Source organism: Apus apus, chromosome 1 (genome assembly GCF_020740795.1).
Source record: "Apus apus isolate bApuApu2 chromosome 1, bApuApu2.pri.cur, whole genome shotgun sequence".
In the NCBI taxonomy this organism is placed as follows: Eukaryota; Metazoa; Chordata; class Aves; order Apodiformes; family Apodidae; genus Apus; species Apus apus.
In genome coordinates, this window is record NC_067282.1 from 85,752,850 (window position 1) to 85,774,743 (window position 21,894).

General features: G+C 39.7%; 1 protein-coding gene across 5 annotated transcripts in view; it reads left to right on the forward strand.

The window, feature by feature from the left end:
• The window catches only part of ROBO1 (roundabout guidance receptor 1), a 727,411-nt gene that overhangs the window by 405,251 nt on the left and 300,266 nt on the right, over positions 1 to 21,894 (forward strand). The window contains exon 1 of one of the 5 annotated variants that reach the window (XM_051640259.1): positions 17,084 to 17,520. The exons of the other annotated variants lie outside the window; for them this stretch is intronic. Coding sequence (XP_051496219.1) covers positions 17,466 to 17,520 — 55 coding nt within the window. The 5' untranslated portion in view covers positions 17,084 to 17,465. Of the gene's footprint in view, positions 1 to 17,083; positions 17,521 to 21,894 lie in introns of those variants that run through there. 5 annotated transcript variants of the gene reach the window in all.

A 21,894-nucleotide genomic window follows, 5' to 3' on the forward strand; every position in this document is an offset into this window, starting at 1 on the left:
ACGGCACACGAAGAAGCAACACTGTCCCTAATAAAGTACCTCCTGCAATTCCAGGGTCATGGGAATAAAAAGTAATCCTAGAAATTTTTGTTAGAAGAGTGAATAGTACCATCATGTGCCCTGTTTGCTTTATTAGATTGTTAATGCAACTTTTGCACATTGACAATGTAATTTTTATAAGCCAAGAAGTGATGCAGGGTTATAGAAAAACATGAAAAGATTTTTTTCAGTTGATATGCTATTATGATATTCAACATCAAAGAGTAAATCACCTTAAAGCAAGTTTAATTAAGCTTTTTATTCAAAGGGCTATTAAGAGGGAGTCAAAACCTCTAAGACTTCAGGACAAGATTGTAATTGCCCAGAGAGTTCATTATGGTTTCTTTCCAAATACAAGAATGGGTAAATGACAAAGGGGGCAAAGAGAAAAAGCACATACATTGTGTACATGTAAGACTCAACAGAACTTATTTACTACAGCTTGAGCAATTTCCTCTTGTGCTGCAAAACTGCTGGATGGGGAAATACAGTTTTGTTTGTCTGTGTCATTGTATAATAGTAGGAGAAATGTAATGGTGTTAAAGGAAACTGCAGTGTAATTAGTCTGTCCCTTTCTTATAGCCACTCACATTTTTAATTAATTTGTTTGCAAACAGCTGTTTTAGAATGTTCTTTGAAAATTATCAAGGAGACTGCTTGATTCAGATGATTCAATCACATGGCTGATGATTCAGTCAAACCAGTCAAATTCAGAGCTCTTAGATAGAAGTTTCACTGCTTCTTCACAGACTTTGTCTACAGCAGAGACACCTAACTCAAAGACCTGTGTTAAATATATCTAAAGCTAAATACTGAAGATGCCTTTGTGTGAACATTTTTTCCAAGCAGAACAAGGTTGTTTACTCAAGTGGTCCTCTAGTATTATGTATAAAGATCGGTTTTATCTGGCCTAACTTCACAGAATCACAGAATCACAGAATCCAGGTGGACTGGACTTCAACTGTATGGTAAGTCATTAGGCTGAGTCTAAACCAATCATAGAGTAAGGGGGCAGAAACGGACACTTATGGAAGATGATTCATCAGTTCTTTCCAGAAAATGATTCATCAGTTCTAAGATAGGTGTTAAGATCCATCCGTTAAAAAGCCTCCAGAGCTGCCCATTTCTCTGTCTGCTGTAGACAGAATAAAGACAGAACTTGCTTTTAGACAGCTAAAATGTGAAACACCAGTCAAGATCAGGTACAGCAAAGTTATTAGTGCAGAAAAGAAAATGCTCTACAAATTCCCACTTTGGTTTTAAGAAAAAACTTTTGAAAACATAAAAGTAAAACAAATGATCTTGGAATTTTCTGCTGGATGTAATTACTTATATTTATCATGATATTAACAATATGTCCATGGAAAGGAAATCTGGGTTCAACAGAGCAGGCTCTCTTTTGAAGCCTTGGCTCCACAGAGCTGTACTGCATATGATGTTGCAAATACAACAGTAAACTCTGGTTGGGATCCAGTGCTGTACTTTTACCAACCAGATGAAGTTGTGACTTGGAACAGTATACACAATATTGCCAATACAGTTTAGGGGTTTTATGCTTATTTCAGTTTCCTCCACTGGAGTCTGTACTGTCTCCACTAACTACTATCTGTAGTAACTCACCTGTTTCCAATGCATGGCATAGGGGATAAAAAACAAACAACCAAGTGGAGGGAATCACCTCACTGAGAACAGCTCTTATTCTCTATATATTCTATTAATTCTTGGGAATGGTGATGGCATTTGAATACTCATGGCAACTTCTCCCAGAACAGATTCTAATTTTGACAATATAGTGTATTTAATGGGAGTTCTGTCTTGATTTTAGTAGAAGATATATTGTAAACATAACACCACTAAATTTTTTTGTAATGTTAAATTTAGGTAATAGAGTATAGTTTCAGACAAACATTTTCCTACTCAGTGCACTGATTCCACAAGAATGTATTTTATCCTGATTTTACTCATCTCCCCCTGCTACTAAGTCCCACATCAAAGCATTCCAACTTTACTGCAAATTAGTAATTTGAAATAAACAGAATCTCTCATTCTAAAATGGGAGAAGATGAGTAACATTCTCTGGCACATGCCTGTTGCCTTTATTGAAAGTACGTATTCATAGCCTACTGACAAACACTTCTTTGTCTGATGGTGTAGCTGTAAGATGTTTAGTAAGCTGGAGAGTATATGCATTCTTGCATATAAAGTTTGTTATCAACACTACTTGACAGCATAAAACGATGACAATGAAACAGAAATACAAACTGTTGTTAATGTTATACCTTCCAAGTAAAAGATTCTTTGTATACCAGTCTTAAAAATGCTGCAGCAGAAAGCTCATACAATCTGACCATCATCAAATATTATCTGATGTCACCTTATACTTCAAATAGTTCAACTTGACACCCTGTTTGGTTTACCCTTTGCTTAGATAGAGGCTTTACCCTGAAATGACCTCTTTCGATGTGCAGTGAATTGTTTTAGTAAACAGATGGATCATTTGACTAGAAGAAAAAGGCTTAAAATATTCATTTAGGTCTGCAAATCATTTCTCTGAATGAGAACAGTAAATTCTCAGTGCCTGAGGCTTCAAACCTTTCAGGAGTTGGAATTCTGCATGAAATTGGATTGATAGTGTCTTGCCTTTATTTTATGTGATTTATTCTTTGTACTCCATGAAGCTACAAACTAGAAAGCCTTTAATTACTAATTTAATGGAAACACTTGAGGAGTTGTCTTTGTTTTACTTTATTGGCAGCTTTGCTGAGTGATGTGTGAATGTGTTTAGTACAAGTGTGTCCCATACTTCATTAGATGATTTGTTTTCCAATCTTACTTGTAATCAACTGAAAACATTACTTCATTGAAAGATAGGAAAATTCCCTTGACTTTTATAATTAGGAACATGAGTGTAATCCACTTGTGTTGTAGTGTGTAAACCACAAACTGAAGAGGTGTCAAAGAGTAACTCATTGCTGTTTTGTGGATATGGACTATCATGTTTTGGATCTCTGTTCATTTCTGTCGATAGAACAGAAAAGAAACTTTGCAAGTTGTGGCACGGTTATAGCTGCAGACACAAATACACTGTTTTAGATTAGCTGTAGTATATAAACTCTTTAGAATACTGATGTTACTCTCCTAGATAATCTATTGTTTAGTATCAGCTACATGATTTGTAGCATTTAAAATAGAAAAGACCACTTGATTAACAAACATAATCTTATAAAAGCCATATACATTTCACCCACTGAAGCCCTGTACGGGGCTCTGTAAGACACGCTTTTATTTGCTTAAGGCTTCCAGAAAAGCACCTTATCTTAATTTCCAGGGATTAAAAAATGAAGATTCCACTTCTTCCTTTGGTTCTTCAGCACAATGCTATTATAGGTTGTTTGTAATAATAGTAATAATAATGATAGCATTAATAAGAATAGCAACAATAATAGTAATAATAATAAAATAATAACAATAATGGTAACAGTAACAACAATAATAATAATTCTTTGTCAATATTGGTTGCAGAAGCTGGTATGTGATTTCAAAAGTAGAGATATATTTAATATGTCTTACTAAACTTCTTAACAGTTTGGCATAAATGCACCCAAAAAGCTGTTTACCTGTTGTTGTTGGGTTTTGGGGGTTTTTTTGGGTACAAAAATGCCTCATGAGGCAGAATTGGTGTACTCGCATTTGAACATGGCAGTGTGTCATATGGCAAATGTTTGAAGAATGACTGGACGGAACATCAGCACTTTGTTTTTATTTTGTTTATGGGCCTGGATCTAACTTTATGGTCATGGAATGTCTATCAGACTAAAGGGTTTGTCACCTATACAGCAGGAGGATGTTGAAGACCCACAGCCTTTTAGTCTTCCTTTCTACTTGTTGCTACTAACATGTGCTTGATGGTGAGACGCAGGGAATATTGCTATGCCACAGAGATGGCTGCCTAGGACAGCTTAAGTTAACTTTTTACCAATATAGCTTTTATTATTTTTTTTTCAGACCTGAGACATATGCTCTATATAAAGTGTCATGGCAAGCATGGGAGCATTTAGGCCAGGATATTACATGATTCCTATACTTAGTTTACATTGTTAAAGTGCTACAACAATCTGTGTATGTTTGTATACCAAGATTCCCCTCTATAAGATGTTTTTTTCACTGTGTACTTACTTCATTCTTTTCACTATTCAAGTAAGAGAACAGTGTCAAATCCATATCCTGAATCCAACGGGTAATGAAAGAATATGCTGTTTCTTGAAGATGTTTCTTGTTTTAGCCACTGGACACAATACTAATCTCTGTAGTAAGAAATAGTTACATATACTTGGGTCTAATTTCATCATGTTCAATACAGGAGAGAGAAGAGACAATTCAAGAATGTCACTTTTTAGACTACTCTGGACAACCTCTTTCAGAGAAGCAAAGCAAATTTCACAAAAGCTAGGAATCGCATGATGTCACTTAGGAACTCTGGTTTCTGATCACACTGTTCCCTGTACTTAATACGTTAAATTTAAAAACAAAATCCAATCAAACAAAATTAAAACAACTACAATCTGCATGAGGGCAAAGCGGATTTCAAAGATAACTACATTATGCTACTTAAAATTTGTCTCCACTGGTGTCTTCACTGTGGCTTAAATGACATGGATAATCAGAGATATTACAAATCATTAAAATGTTGTGGAAGAACAGATGGTCTCCAGCTTTCCATAGAGATCTGAAAAATGGCAGGCATGACTCCCACACCTGCTCTCAGGCAGTGGGTTGTTACCTCAAGCAACTACCAGTTTAGGATGCAGCATATCCAAGAACCTCAAATCCCCTAAGGATTAGCCTAGATCTACGTAAGAGTCTTGAGTGCTAATGTTTGTCTTTAACTTGTTTATTACCTCATCTACTTGTATTTACCATTTGGATCCAATGACTTTGTGTCACACAGAAGCAGAAATTTTTTGCCATCTGAAACGAAGTTGTGTCAAACAATGTCATCTGTTGTATAGCAATGTGTCTCATTAGAACATTTTAGACTATTCAAGCCCATGTTTCTGTTGCAGTAAAATTGTCCAGTTTTCCATTGTGAAACGTACTGTGTTCTCAAACATGGAGGAGACATGCTGGTTTTGAACAAAAGTAGGTCTCCAGAGAAATGCATGTCCAAATTGTAATCAAGAAAATCCTTCATGTCTCCTGTTAATTGGTGATTTGCCCTGCCTATCTGATGGGAAGATTTATGGCTTCAAGCAAAAATTTATTTAAAGGGATTCTTAATAAAGGTTTAAGGGTGGGATTTTCAGGAATACCAAGGGGAGTTCTTTCAGTGGCAGTTGAACATCCCTCTCTGCATAGCACTTTTGAAACTCTCATTCATGTTTCCAAGATGCCAAATTTGACCCAGGTTTGTAATTTTTACCCCATGCTCAGAAAGAACTGAAAGACAAAACCAAGAACATCCTAGACCTTATTTGTATTAATACCCTCTCTAATTAAGGCAACTTTAACCAAGCTGCTATGAGATGATATGGCACTTTATAAAACATTACTCGATTTATTTTGCTGCACAGAAGATGTTTGTTTGATATTTATTCACAGAAAGTATTGATTAAGTCCTTGGGAATGGGTAACAACATCTCACTAAGCCTTCTGTAGCAAGTTGGGAAAGAAAAAACTTAAGCTGATTTTCAGTATCTCCTTCTTTCTGTGTATTCATGCCATAAAAGTATTGAAGCAGGATTTTTCAGTATATGTATACTTAACTGTCTAAATTGTCATTCCCATTTTCTTAAAAGCTGTTTAGCATATTGACCAAGATTATCACATAAGTCCTACTGCATACATTCAGTTCCTTGCTTTAACAGTGGCTTCAGTCCATGGTTATTGTTGTGTTGGCTGGGTAAAATGTAAATCAAGAGCTTTTAAATTCCATTTGAAATGCTGAAATCTAACATGACCATTCTGATAAAGTTTTCACAGTCTGGCTTTATTGCTAATTATTTTTAATTAATTAAGTTAAATGGATGTCAGTTGATGCTCTTAATCATTTCTTCCCTTAGCCTTGCAATATTTCATAGATTTTGAGATTTTAGCAAATATTCTTTCTTAGGAAACATTTAGAGGTCTTGACAACATTGTAAAAAGTTTTATGTCAAATTTTGTCTTGTTTAGGTTAAATTTGGCTGTGTTTCTTTAAGTCTCTTAGAGAGTTTCACCAACCTATGGTACTGGTAGAAGTTCACAGTGGTTTGATCCTCCAGCCTTTAAACCATTTTTGGACCTTTCTGAATCACCTAAAATGGAAATCTGAAGTGCTTTTACCAACTTAATACCAGCAGAGGGCATTACAGCATAGTTCACTAAAAACTAGAAACATTTTTTGGAAAAAATCCAGGTAAGAACAGACAAAATACATCGGAGATTTGATAAGTACTTACTGAAAGATGTGTAGACTTTAATGATCATGTTGAACTGACTGAGAGGTTATCCTAATAATAATAATAATCATCATCATAATCATCATCATCATCAGGTTTTTTAAACCAAATTTTCTTCTTTAAATCAAAATGCAAATGTTGCAACACAAGTAGTACTGCATACCAAAATGTGTTGCGAAATGTAAGCATGTATATTTTCTTAACATTTGGGAAGCAAATGAAAAAATTACAATTTAAAATAAAGTTGTTCATAAAAAGAACCAACTGAATATGCTTGAACAAAATCTCTCCAACTTTTACTCAGGTGAATTGTTTCCCTTACTAGTTAAGAAGTAGTCTCTTGGTAGTGCCACATTTTCATGGCAATATGCAAGGATTCAATACTGCAAACTCTCTAATGCCAAGGCAACCTCCCCTGGCCTCAGGTTGTTATCTCTATGTGAGATTATAAATTTTGAATACACAAAAGTGACAGTTTTCCAACTCTGTCATTAGGAAACAATTTTCTCCAGTTATTTTTTTTCCTTCCTCTTTTAATCTGTTCCTTTTGAGTTTCATTATTATTTCCTTAAAAAGTTAGTTAAAGCTGAAACAAAAACCAAAGTGATCAGGAATACTTTTTTTCTGTGTGTGTCTCTATGTGTTGGTTTAGAATTAGTTTTTTGTCACATAATGTTTTTGTCTTGCTGCTGCTCCTCTCCTTACCTACCAAACAATTGCAACTTCAGAGTTGCTATGTGGAAGGGCTAGATCGCAGGTAATATCTTCCTCTATTGTGGTCTGTAAGAACTTCACCTGAGACTTTTTTTGGTCTGAATATTTATGTAGTCAGATTATTACTATCTGAAGTACTATTCTTGGGCTGTCCCCTTCCAGCATTAAGATTTCAAGAGAAAATGTTCTGTTCTTGTTGCATTCTTTGAGGTTAGTTATGAGTCCATGCAGCTGTGACTGTGCCCTCCAGCTAAAAGTAGGATGTTTGTCCAACAGTACATTTGAGAGTAAGCACAGATAAATTGTGTCTACTCAGTTACAACTGGGGAAATATAAAACTTGGACATTTATATAAAAAAAAGACGAGTTTTTCACCTTTTATTTGAAAGCAGATTTCTGCACTTTTAGGCCTCCTCCAGCACTCAGTGTGTGTGTGTAATCTACTCTTGCATCTTCTCTGTGAAGAAGTGAGAGGAAGCTTGAGTCTGTATACCTATGTGATCATGCTTTCTTCTTGGGAAACCACCATTATGTTATAACAGGCATGATCCTCTGACCTGCTAGAGGCATGCAGCACTCCACAAGCTTTCACAAACATGCTATTTTTAAAATGTTCTTTTATGCCAGTACAATTTTTTGAGAGGAGCAGCTGTTGATTTTAAATTAAATGACAAAATATCCAGGAAGAAGAGGAGGAACACGCTGACGGCATGTCTACACAGTCAGAAGCAGCTACTTAAGTGCCTGCTCCTCATACACAGTAAGCCAGGCATACAGAGCCAGCTGCAGTGCAGCAGCCATATAGCCATGTTATTACAGTAATGAGCCTGAGCTAATAAGGCCTGTTGAGACACAACCTGTGTTAGCTCAGGCTTGGCACTATGATAGCATATTTACTCAGCTTCTGGATTGGAGCTGGCTCGTGTCAGGCCGTCTCAGAGAGTGGGAGGAATAGTTGTGTTACTGGATGCTCCTAACCATGTAGACATACCCTGACGGATTTGTCCTTTGGGAGGTTTTAAGCAGAACACATGCAAGACAAGTTTTCTTTTTTAATGAAATATTTAGCTAGGGCCCAAGGCCTTCCCTCTAGTTTGTTTTTTGTTGTTGTTGTTGTTGGGGGTTTTTGTTGTTGGGGGTTTTTTTTAATTCTGAATGCAGACTGACCTTCTGTGAGAAAGGAGATGCATGCAGTACAGGAGCCTGGTACTGCTGTTTCCTGCACAAAGCTGGAAGGAACTATTTAGAAAAAAAAATAGCCTGCTGTATGAATGGGTAACACAAGACTTATTGACAGTATTCTCTCCCTCAGAAGCAATCCTTACTTGCCCTCCAGATTTTGCACTTTATCAGTGTCTACTACTGAACTTCACAACATATATCACCTGGGCACTTCCCACCAAAATGCATTAGGACCTTGACCAGCAGTTTTGAGGAAAAAAAAGAAAGTAAAAAGAAAACTCAGAAGTAACTCTGTGTCCTGAAGAGGAGATAAATAGTTCCAAGGGCCAGAAAACTTTTAGTATCTAGCAGAATAAGATGGTTTTGATTCACAGAACTCTGTTCTCTGTTTTGGGGAAAAGGGGTTTAACTCATCTTTTTTCCTTTTTTCTCCTTTATTTCCTACCTCAAAAGTAGGAGTATTTTGGTTTTACTCAAACATTTGAAATACATTTATACTCATATTTTGTTTGGTAATTAAACTAAGTAACACACAGTTTTACAGTTCTCTTGAAGTATGGTTTTGAGAGCTCTTCATATGGATAAGGATTGCTGGGGTCTTTTATACCTTTTCACTGGGTATTTTGCAGGGAATTTTAGATTGTGTGTATGTATTCTGTATATGCAGAAAAGGCTGAGGCTAATGCTGGGGTAGCCCTTATACACAGAGGAAGGCAGTTCCAGTTTTTCATTAGAGCAGACCTGTTACCCCTTCAAGCAGGGTACCAATGGCAAGGCCAGCGAAGCGTATTGGTAGCATAAGATTTTTGCTGCTGTTTCCAGTAGCCTACTATGCCTACTGACAGGCAGTACATCCTTCTGACACCAACAAATAAGCGTACGATCATGAGGCAAATACTTTCTTCTCTTCCCATGCTGGTCACACAGCACACTGAAAAATTTCAGGGGGTGTAATAAAAGATATGCTCTAGGCACTGAAACAGGATGTCTCTATCATTTGTAGTTCCATCCTTAATTTTTTCTCTTCCTCCACTCAAGGGCAGAATGTAATATTAAAGCTATAGTAAGCATATTTTTAATTAAAAGAGGTTAAATATATGGGATCAGATAGGCTTTCATCATGCAATTATAAATTGTATGCTGGTTATTTTAAATTTCAACATGCAATTGAAATTGTACTGGGTGAGCTGGCTTGGGTATCTGCTTTGCATTTGACTGAGTTAATTCACTGCAGGTACTCAGTTCTTAAGTAGCGTCTGCTTTAAATATGTGCAGTAATTCAATCAAAGAAACAAGATGGATAGTTTATGTAATCCTTTTCATCTCCAGATTGCTAAGGTTAACCTTAACTATTCATGAATTAAAAATGCATACAGCAATCTCGAACTAATACATGTAAAAAACCTTTTTTTGATGGCCTGTTGAAAACCACAGAATGGTTTCTTCTTTTAAAGCATAATTGATGGAACCTACAGGCACTGTATATAATTTCTTCCACTTATTTGTAATCTTACACAAAAGTTTTGTGCAACTCATTTAAAATGGTCATCTGTTGTAATATTAAACCTTTCCTCTGAGACAGGAACATAGGTAATTTTCTCTTCAAAATTTTGTATGCATGATTCTTACAGGCCCTTTCAGTGCCAATAGATTCTGTGACTTGAATGGGAACCCAAAGGCAGATATTAAAGAACAATAATGCTCTGTTGAAGCCTTCACAATCCCTGGAGTAATTAAATAAAGAAAAAAAGAATCCTTTCTCTTTCATTCTGTTAGTTGATTCAGTGCCATTTGGATGTTTTTGCTTGTTAGCTCTCTTCCAGGCAGTCTGAACAATCCACTAGGTGACACCCTCATACTCTTCCTGTGGTCCGTATTGAAACAAGGAGATAGTGAGCACTGAATGGCTCATTTGTTAAACCTTTAAACCAAATACTGAGATTTCAGGGAGAAGTCTCCCTTTGTTTAGTAATATCAGAGATATCACTGCATTTGTAATAAATATTGTCTTGTTTGTATATAAATTACATATTAAGCAGATTAGCATTTTGTTATTAAAAAGAAGAAAACCACAGAAGTTGTATGCAATATTTCCTATAATTATAATAATTTTTAAACATTTCAGCTAGTCTGCTGAGTAGACTGAATAGAAAATATGCCCTTAGGATTTTTTACTGAGGGAACAGAAGGAATATAGCTTTGGTGATTTTTTCCAGTGGGGATGTGCTATAGCACATCTTTGGAACAGAAATGAAAAGCCGCATTCACCCCTAATATAAAGGAGTATTAAAGGATAAACATCAATGGAATTTTGAATGTTTATGCCAGTGGTTGAATTTTTCTTGTACTTCTTTATGTTGATAATGATGCTTTGAAGAAAGGATCTTTTGTCATGTTGTTTTATATACCTAGAATAATGAGGCTTGAGCTTGTTAAGGGTCTCTATCTACAAATTCAACAAACAAATACAATCTTATATTTTATTGCTAGTATTCGTTACTCTGCAATGACTATGAGTAGTATTCTAAATGTTGTAAGTAGCAAAAGGTACTGGAAGTCTGAATTCACTAGTGGTGTAATTAAAAGTAACATCAAAGAAATGAGAGTTACATCCCTACATTAATGTAAATAAAAGCAAAACCATGTTAAGGCCTTAACAATCAAACACAATAAGATAATTTCATTGAATAGCAGGTTTAAACAGTAACCAGCCAGGTCAAGAAAGACAGAAATTGACTTATATGGACATGGAAATCGTAACATCTTTTGTTTACTCATAATAACTATCCCAGTTAATTATATGGCAACTGTAGGTTTTCAAGCTTTTGCTATCCATGCACTTTTTATATTCAGCTACACTTTATAGTGCTCCTTCTTCTAAAAACTTCACTGACTGTTCCGCTCTAACATATAAAAATCCATTTTTCTAAAATACTGAAATCTGCAAAACACTACTGAAATGATAGACTGTTCTGCTGTCATGTATGTTTATTGGCTCTAGTTAGGATTTTTACCATGGGTTAGGCCCACAGTGTACTTAGAGACAAATATACAGAGAGATATGTATATTTCCTTGTATTTTTCTATTTCATTTCAGAATATTAATGCTTACACTTAGGGGAAAAAAAAAAAAAAAAAAAAAAAGCTTTTTAAGACAGTTTACTTAATAGTCCAATGGATCACTCTTGTGGTGTCCTAAAAAGGCTGGGAATAAACACTTTTTTAGACTTCATTATAGCTGATAGAACAATACCGGGAATATGGTGAGCTACTTAAGTGGCTGCCTTTTTGAAATTAGTATTACATTATGATGGTAAGATAATGTGATACAGTAATTTAAACATAATTTAACTATAGTAGGTAAATAACTAACATTAAAGTGATTAAGAGATTAACTGGGAAAAAAACCAACAACAAAACACAAAAGACAACGTCACATGGAATCATATGACTTACTATGGGTGAATGTGCTCCTGAATCTTTACGGTCAATTATATGAAAGCAGACCCAAGCCCGGGATAAAAATCTGTGAAAATAGCTCGTTTGAATAAATTGTACAGACATCTTCATAGCAGTCTCATTGGTAACACTAACAGTGCACTCTTATCTCAACTAGTTCTCTGTGATGTCAACGGAAGCTTGATTGTAGCATACAGAATAATATTACTGATTTAGTTACCCTTGCTGCCAGCCTCAGACTATTCAGAATTATAAACTCTGTGTGCATATGCAGACACCTGCACACGTGATCATATAATAAAGATACATGCATGCACATGGGTATATCTGGCAGCCAGCTCACAGAGATAACTGGAGGGCTACACAGTAGTTTTAAGATCAGGAAGTTAAGAGTCATTTGAAGTTCAAAAAGGTTTGTGGAGAGAGAGTGCCGTTGCCCCATAACACATCCAAGATATCATGTACATATGTCTGCCTTTAGAGAGAAGTAGAATCTTTAGCATTTAGAGAAACTCAGGCTCTTCTGGGTAATGTGAAATAGATAATCTCTAAAAGCACGTTGTCCCTTGTGTAACAGTCAGCACGGATTTCAGTCACTTTGTGGAAAGAGTGCCACCTGCTGAATCATAACCATCAGTTCTGCAGAATCTTTCCTTTTTCTTGGAAGTTGCCCAACCAGAGTCCTGTGCCTCAAGCACAGGCAGCGTGTGTAATTTTGTGCATAGGAGCAGTCATATTCTCTCAAAAATGACATGGTTGTGAAAGTCTTAAAAAAGGCAAGGGCGGAGGTGAGATTTTGAAGAAGATAAATACCAGATTAAAAATTCAGTCCTTTAACTGTTGTGCATTCAGTACTGCATGAAATTTAAATATAAAGAAAAATGCTAGGAATGAGAGATACTATTTCACTTAGATGAATGCGGTAGATGTGTGTTATTGTACAATCAAAGGCTGTATTTTCTGTATTTTTCTGTATTTTCTGTAGTTTTAAGATTCACTTTAAAACAGGACTTTGTCAGTGGAAATGGGCACTTTTTTTTTTCCTGTGCTTTTTGGAGTTAAAGTTATCCATCAATATAATTTCATGTGAAGTCTATTTTTGTGACATTTTTGCCTTCTCCTTTTCACATATCACCAAATGTATGTGATCTTACCCAATTATTTTTCAGGCATTCACATTTCACATATTCCAGAGTTAACAAAGAATGTGTATCTGCATTTTAATACAAATAGAAGTGTTCCCCAGATCTGAAGAGGTTAAAGCCATATTTCGTTTCCTAGAAACATTTTCTGACATACATATATATGGGTGTATATATGTATCTGCATGTTTATCTCATATATATGTATATATGTCTCAGTAACAAGGGCAATAAGGATGCCTGAATAGCACACATTTTGTAAGAACACCTGCAGAATTGAAGATTATGTCAATTGCTCATAAGATACCATGATGAATTTCTGTAGGCTTACAATTTGAAGAGATTCATTCAGCCATGCAGCTGTTATATATTATTACAATCTAAATGAATTTTTAAAAAGATAATTAGAGCAGTATATATCCACTCCTAGTAATTTTTCTGAAGTAAGAAAAAACTGACAGCTAAATGTTATGCTATGAAGTATCTGAGACAGTACAAATTGAAGAAGTCTTTGAAGCTGTAGTGTACTTTCACCATAGGTACCTAAAGTAGAACGAATCTGTACTTCTCAAATTATAAAGATTTCTTTATAGTGATAGAAACAGCCTTAGATGTCTGTTTAAGATGGGGTACTTGTGGCACAAAAGCTTTAAACTGTTTTACGTATGCTCACCTCATATGGTAAGGTCATTCAAGCTTCAGAACTTTAATCCACTCCTGTACTTAGAATATATTTGTATCTAAATGGAGAATTAGAAAATTAACATCCAGCATATGTACAAACTTCAGTGCAGTGTAAAATTTTACTGGCCCTGGCCCTTTTTTTGAATGAATTAGAATGACTTGAGCAAAAGAGTTTGTGAATCTGGAAACCTGCTGTTTCACTAATGAGCAGGATTTGTCTTGAGTAAAAAAAAAAAAACAACAAAAAACCAACAACATCCTGGGAATTAGTAAGTGCTTTATTTACTTTCTCTCCACATCAACTATGCTTGTTGCCAGATAAAAATAAATAGATTAATGTATGTTGCTAGAGTATACATTTGTCATAGAAACACATTCAAAAAAGTTTTTACAATTAAAGATTAGAGGGAATATTGACAGCTTCATATAAAAACAGGGATACATAAAAATGACACTTTACAAGTACATAAATACATATATATATAAGATGTATGTATGTGCATTCACCAAATATGTAAACCCATTTTTTCCCTGTAGAGTGACCTACTTGTAGATTTGTGGTTTTGCTTTTTCAACAGAGGCAATCAATTAAAATATGTGAGTCTGTCAGGTATTGATACTACACAAGGAATAAAAAACACATCTTCAAAATTATATCAGTGGTGATGGTGTGTTTTCTTTCCTTCCTAAAGACTATTTAGTGTAGGCTTAAAAAAAAAAAGGTATCTAAATATCTGACTATCCAGTAACTGGAACCGGTTACCTAAAGAGAATGTGAAATCCAGTCATTACAAGTGTATAAGTAATGAGATTTAAAAATACTTGCTAGTGGTAGTCTACTTATATTTGACCCTATCTCAGAACCGGGTGGTGAAACAAAGAGCTCTTGAGGCTTGTTTTCAGCCTTGCATGTGATTCTCATTTATTTAATTAAAAAAAAAAAAATCGACAACCCCAAACCTAAGTTATTGGAATATTGAACTCACTGGGATTCAAGGATTACCTAGGACCTTGTAACTATTTTTCTGGTGTGTTTTAATTCTGGAGGTGATAATACAGTTCTCTTCCATAAAGTGCAAACCAATGGCATGGAGCCACTGAACAGAAATTTTTGGCTAGGTATGATTTGAAGAATTCAGGTCATATCCAAAAGTACTTGGTGTTATTGATTCCGTAATTATGATTGTTTTCTAAATGTCTTTGAAGTAGGACACTAATTCCTTTTTCTCTCTGAAAAATAATGACTGATTTGAGCTACAACACTTGATAATTTCCTAACCTTTGAGTCCTCTAAAGGTTGTCTATTCTTACCAGTTCTAGTGGAAAGCCTTGCCAGTTTGGCTACTACTAACACACAAAATAGGATCTTCCTTTCCCAGTGGGAACCAGGTTTGCTTTACATTACTGAAAATTTGTGCTTACAGATCTTGCAGAAAAGTGGACTAAAACAAAGTCAATACAGTCCACAGGACTTTCCTGTTGTTGGACTTTGTTATTCAGAGTTTTTGCGCTATGCCGCCCAGAGGGAGGCAAATTGGGGTAAACATAGTGGCACGCCAGCAGGGAGTGCAGTTCCATGGATGATGACTGGGAGCATCCCAACCTGTTTGGCCGATAACAACATGGGGAATGTATACATCCTACAACGGAAGCCAAGAAAGGTTTTTTCCTCTGGAGTTTTATTATCCCACTGCAAGAAAAGGCTCACTTGCTATGTGGTTAATATATTAAACATGCTTCTTGGAAATGAAATTTGTTTTTACTTCTCATTTAATCCTTGTAACCTAGTGAGTCACACCTAGAAACAGCTGGAGTTTTGCTGTGAGGTGGTAGTGCTGCCAGTTGTCTGATTTGTCCAGCAGCACTCTTTCTTCCAGGTCCACCCACCCCTTTCACCTTGGTGAAAGCCTTCCTGCCCCATCACTCATTGTAGGAGATAAAGCTAACACAACCAGCTGGAGTTGACTGTAAGAGCTGTTTTCTACCTCTGCATAGTATCTGTCCTCATGCCCAGCCACAGGTGTGCAGATTTGAGGAAAGGTGTCCCAGAGTTTGGTCAATGCCTGGAGCGTGGCCAGGCTGCAGGTATTAGGGATGATCTGGCAAACCTCAGTCTCCTTGCTCCTCTGGGAATGCCAGACAATGCTGTACCTGCCCACAATACTGCTTGCTAGTGCCACTGATCACGGTAAGAAAGGAGAATGGAGAGGCGAACGGTGAGGGCAAAGGCAGGCTGTGGCCCTACCTGCCGTGGCAGTGACTGGGTGCCTAACGGGGCAGAATCGCCTGGTAACAGCGAGACAGACAGGTCCGTAACTTCAAGGGAGGCCTCAACCCGTGCCATGCCATTTTCCAGCTGGGGCCTGGGGTTCCGCACACCTGAGTTGGGGCTTTTCTGATTGTTGCTTGTTTTCTGAGGGGAAACCTGCACTTTTTCTGAGGTTAATCCTACCTCCGCCTACATCAGGGTCTCTTCCCCCTGCCGCCAGCTCAGACTAGAGGAGGGGGCGGGGGACTGCACCGTGCCCCAGAGCACGGTCGGGGGCAGCGGGGCGGTGAGGGCAGGAGCCGCATCGCGCGTTACCTTCATCGGCGGCCGGCTGGGGGAAGGGCCGGGAGGCGGTGCCGGCTGCACGCGGGGCGGGGCGGGATCCGCCGGGCCGGGCCGCGCCGCGCCGGGCTTGCGGGGGCCGTGTAGGTGCGGCTCCTTTAAGGTGTCCTGAGGCAGCACCAGACCTGCCCCGGCGGCGGGAGCAGCAGCGCGGGGAGCAGGCGGAGGCGGCGGGGAGGGGGAAGGGGAAACCCACGGCGGCCGCGAGCAGCTCAGCGTGACACCAGAAAGTTCAGGCGCGGCGGGCTCGGCCCCGCCTGACTCGTGCACCCCTGCCCCGGCAGCGGGGGAGGGCGAGGAGCCGCTCCTCTTTCTCCTCCTCCTCCTTCTTCTTCTACTCCCGCTGCCGTCGCTGCTGCACCGAGGGCGGGCGGGTGGTTGGGGGCGTTGGCCCGGGGAAGTTTCACTCGCCCTCCCTCTTCCCTTTCTTTCTTTCTTTCTTCTCTCGCCCCTGCTGTGCCTTCCTCCGGCGCTGGGGTGGGGGCGAGTTTGGGATTCCCGCGTGCAGGGGGCAGCGGCGATGCTAGGCAGGGCGAGGAGCTGCTGCCGGGTTTCCCCTGCCCGCCGCCCCGCCTGACTCCGGCCAGGCTCAGCCGCGGCCCCCGACGCGCCCGCCTCCTTCCCCCGTGATGGGAGCGGGGGCTGCCGCCGCTCCGCCGCCGCGTTCCGCCCGCTGCTTGTCCCGCGCCGCCACCAGCCCTTCGCCCGCGTCGGCTGCTCAGTGACTTGGCGGGGCACTTTGCGGAGAGCGCTTCCTTGCCAGCCTCTCGCCTTCGCTGAGGGCGGCGGTAGCCGGTCCGCACCCGTCCCGGCTGCGTTCCGTTAGCGGCTCGTCCCGGGCTCCCAAAACAAAGTCTGGGGCCGGAGAAGCAACTTGTGATCTGGAGGCAGCGGAACTCGGCTGCTGGAACTCGAGGATCTTTTGTTTTCTGCTGTCGCTTTGGATGATCCTGGGAAGTGTCAAGGCGCCGCTGAAGAAAGCCCGAGCCCGGAGAGGGGAGGCCGGCCGGAGTTGGCGTGCTGCTGGAGCCTGGCGGATCTGACAGCGCCCTCCCGGGAGGGGGCTCGCCCTGGGTGTCCGGCGGGATTAGGAAACCTCGCTTACATTAAGCTTCTGTGGAATTACAACTGGGGGGCTCTTCGTTTTTCACCTCGCTCTTCTGGCATGAGACTGCTTGCAGGCGCCAGCCGAGGACAATGATCGCGGAGTTTGCTCACTTTTACCTCTTCGGATTCGTATGTCTCACCTCAGGTAATCGCTGCACGTAGGCGGGTCAGATACGAGGCTGCGGCGGTGGCCGTTCTCACACCGCCCGCCCCGGTTTGGCGGGGGGAGATGCGCCAGCCGGCCTCTCCGCGCCTCCCGCCCCCCTCCTTTCCTCGAAAATGAAGCTTGATTTCCACCCGGCGGGCGCCCAGACCACGTTTGCCCCTGCTGTGGTGTCGGGAGCTGCCGGCCGTCGTGGCCCCTCGGCAGACGAGGGCTGCCCCGGGCTAGACGCGGGGACCGGGATGGGGGGGGTGTGTGTGGGGGGGGAAGGGTGCGTGGCGCCGGGTGCGGCGCCCCCTCCCCCGCCGGCAGCTCCTGAAGATCGTTTGATGTAACTAGGGCTGGTAATGAGCCCAGGCGGTGAGGGGACGGCGGGACGTGACCCCGTCCTCCCGCGGGAGGGGGGGGCTGGGGCTCCCCACGGATGACGCGCCCCGGGAGAGACCTCAGGTTCTGCGCACCCTGCCCCGGGCTGTCTGTTAACGGCCCCAGCCGCCGGGGCAGTTCGGGACGCGGGCCCACGCGTGAAGAGGTTAACCCCGCGCATCCGCCCCGCATGGGGAGCACAGCCCTGGGTGGGGGCGCTTGGGTACAGGTTTGGGTTCACCTTGGAGGTTAAAGTTTACCCACGTGTGAGAAGTGAAGCGCCGGCATGATAAATGGGAGCAGGAGAGATCGCCGAGGAGATAGTGGGGATTAATGGTCATTAGCCACTGTTTGCGCGGGGTTTATACGTGTTGGGGCATCTTATCGTGCTTGTAGATTAAAGATAGTGTCGCTGTAACAGGGTATTGTTGATAGCAGATTTTGCTCAGTGTAAGCACGCTATCAAGTCCTGGTGTCGAGGAATGTGGTAAAGGGCTGCGTATAGTGCCTTCAGCGGGGGTGTGGGTCCCTCCGCCCCGCTGCGCGGCGGCGAGCCTACCGCGGTGCTCATCCCGCGCACCGCGGGGGTGTCGGCGTGAAGGCCCTTGGGGTTTTGGGTTTAGTTTCTGTATAAGCTTCCTGTTGCTGTTAGGGGGCCGGACTGATCTGCCTGCAGTATTCCTTCTCGACAGCGCCTTTTGTCATACGTTAAGCTACGAATAAATTCAGTAAAACCTTGTGTTAAGGTTAACTTTTCTACCCTCATTGGTTTTTATAAGTTTGTTGAGGACCCTTTTGAGTCATTAAAGTTATGGTAGCATGGGACACCTGGTCAGCAAATGAATTAATTTAAGTTTTTGAAAGACTTAAGTACACTGCCTGAAGCTTTAAGTCTTAATTATGTCACCAAATGCAATAACTTACGTCTGTTTCTAGATTTTATCATAAATTTAACTATTACCTTTTTGCTGTTAGGTATTAGGTTTCCTTCTTGTGGCTTTGAATATGCAAAGTCATGCATCTCTCTCTTTCCTCTAAAAGAGAGTAACTCTGACCCTGTTCACTTTTGACCATGTCAGTCGTGCCATCTTTAGTTTGTCTTTCTCTGTGTTGCCTCCATTATCTAATGGAAGAAACAATTAGAATGGAGAAGAGTCTTCACCAGTTAGCTCTCTGTAAATCTTTCATGCTAATTGTCCCAACCATGACAAAGTTGACTTCATAGACAGTGTACTCTCCAAAGTACTCCATTTTTGTAATGGCTATCTTTAACTCCAAGTTGAGAAACGGTATGGTTTTTTGTTTTGTTGTGGGTTTTTTTTTTCGGTTTTTTTGGTTGTCTTTTTCCTCTTCTTTCTGTGGTGCTTCTTCTTTTATTCTCTAATTTATTTCTTATAAATCCTCACGTAAGATGAATGAAAGGTTTTTTGTTTTCCTTTTCCCCTCAGGGTAGGGATGTTCTCTTTAATAATGCTGATTCCAGCTGAGTTGTTGGGCAGAAAAAAAGGCAGAAAAAAAGCCATGCTTTTTTACGGAGGATTTTTATTTTTGCCTTTTAAGCAAAGACAGTAGTAAAGATAGAGACAAACATCAGAGACTAACTTTTCTCCAACTCCCTTACCAGAGGGGTTTCTCTTTCTCTCCCTTGGATTGTCAGTCTTGTGTCTAGAACAATAGAGATGCCAGAAGCCTTTGGCAGGATGAAGTTTGAGGGCAGATGGCTGCAGTGCAGAAGGAAGGACAGGAGTCATCTACAGCAGTTTCCACACTGAAATCCTTTGAGTTCTACTGACAGCTGATCTGTTTGCAAGTTGATTGATACTTTCCTCCCTTTTCCACTGAAGGTTTTCACTTCCCTCATTTACACCCAATACTGAATCACTGGTTTGTGTGGCCATACTCTAAATGGGATGTTAGAAACATCTACTGAGAGGTGGGAAATAATTGGGGGATGATGATGATGAAAATATTAATAAGAGAAAGGTAATTGAGTTAGTGTTTGTTAAAACAGTAATTGGTAAACCACTTAGAATTTAAACACTCTAATTTTTACTCTGGTGTTGCTTCTGTGCAATCCTGTGGAATACCTTCTTTCATCTAAGCCTGTGGTTAATAACGTTGAATAAATTTAGATTTGAATAATTTTGAACATTGAACTGTAGCAGCTTTTCTCCTTTATTCTACCATTGTAGTTTCAGTGCTTCCTTGCATAAAGATAAGCATAAAAATGGTTTAAGAGGTACTTCTCTGGTATCCTTGTTTTCTTAAGTATTTTCCTTCATTCTGCCCTTTTTCCTCCTTTTTGAGGCAGTTTTCCCATAATAATCCATGGAATTTACTTCTTTCCACCTCCCAAGAAACAGCATCATCATATTAATACATTTGGAAAATTAAAGCTTCCAGTTATGTGGAGAGTAACATGCAGAACATTTTTGCTGGGAGTAAAGAGTGTTAAGGTTCTTGTTTTCCCTGTGTGTTCACTGCTCTAGCAATTCTCAAGGCTAAATATGTTACTGTTTGATGTTTTTCATTCCACCACAGAAGTCTTTGTATTTCTGAGGTATTTTATTGCATTGCAATAGACATGGTTTCACACTTTTCTGTCCCTGATATTCTGTACTAATTACTGTACTTTACATGGGATTCCGCTATATGTGCTCAAGAGGGCTTTTTCATGCTGTATGAAATAGGCAGCTCTGACAGCAGCCAGGCATGGTTTCCAGTGATAGTTCTAGCCAGTGGAGGGCAAAATTGTCTCTTATAATTCTCCCATGAAGGAATATCTTCTGATGGGTAATAGTTTGTTGTCCGTGGAGTGCCCCTGGAATCCTTTCCAGTTGGCAAGCCTACCTATTGGAGTAAAGAAATTGGCTGTTTCTTTGATAAATTGTTTGTTTCTTAAGTTGGTACTTAAAGAGGAAAGTTTTCCTTCATGAAGTGGTATTAGAGTATTTCAGGAATATTTCTGCTCTTTTTCTCATATTTGCCGTCTAATAGTAATAAAAAGATACTAAAAAATATTACACAGGAATTCAAAGGATTATGAATGTCTAATGCATAATCCATATATGTCACCCAAGAGAGCATAACACGTGGGTATTTTTCACCTATGCCTAATGCACTGTGTGCGGTTCTATGTAACTTTATTTTAAGAGTGTCTAAGAAAGATGACTTCAACTACTTATAATTGAAGAAGCTGGCCATGCTTGTATTGCATTTGAGGACTTCAGACCAGAAAAGAAATAACCATATACTATGAAATGGAGAATATTCCATCATAAGAAGCTATCTGACTATCCAGGTGTTTGATTCAAAACCACTTATCCTTGTGACTACTGATAGGATCTGTGGAGGTCAAACTTGTTTTTTTTTTCATTTTGCATTACTGTGTGGTTATTTTGTTACCTTTGAACTGGAAAAAGACCCTTTCTCATATATCTTAGGCATTAATTCGGATACCTGTTTAAAACAGAAGAACTGGCATTTTTACTCATGCTGACTTCTTTACTAATGTGAGTCAGTATTGGTTGTCATATGTTTTCTTGCTTCCATGTCATGTAGTCTATACCATTGTCCTGAAACATCAACATAGTATTTTCGTTAGTAGGGATCATCTGTAATGTTGAGGGTACTGAACTTCAGAGGGTTGCTGTGTACCATCCATAAGATTTTATTGGGAAACATAAATTTATATGAAGGATGCTCCTGAATCTCCTGCCCAAAGTCTACAGGCTAAAGGTTCTGATTGGATCTACAAAGATAGATGGACCATTACAAATGTTATCAGAAACTAGTGGCACTTACTTGACATTAAACAATGTTGATACCTATTAAAGTGATATCCATGCCAGATCATGTTTTAATATAAAATGCTTTGAAAGGGTTGTCCAAAAAGGTCCAATGGGGAATCAAAAGCAATCTAGTTTTTGTAAGAAGCAGAGAGAGGAAATACTATTATCCTTGGATATTCAAGATGAGAAATCTACTGAT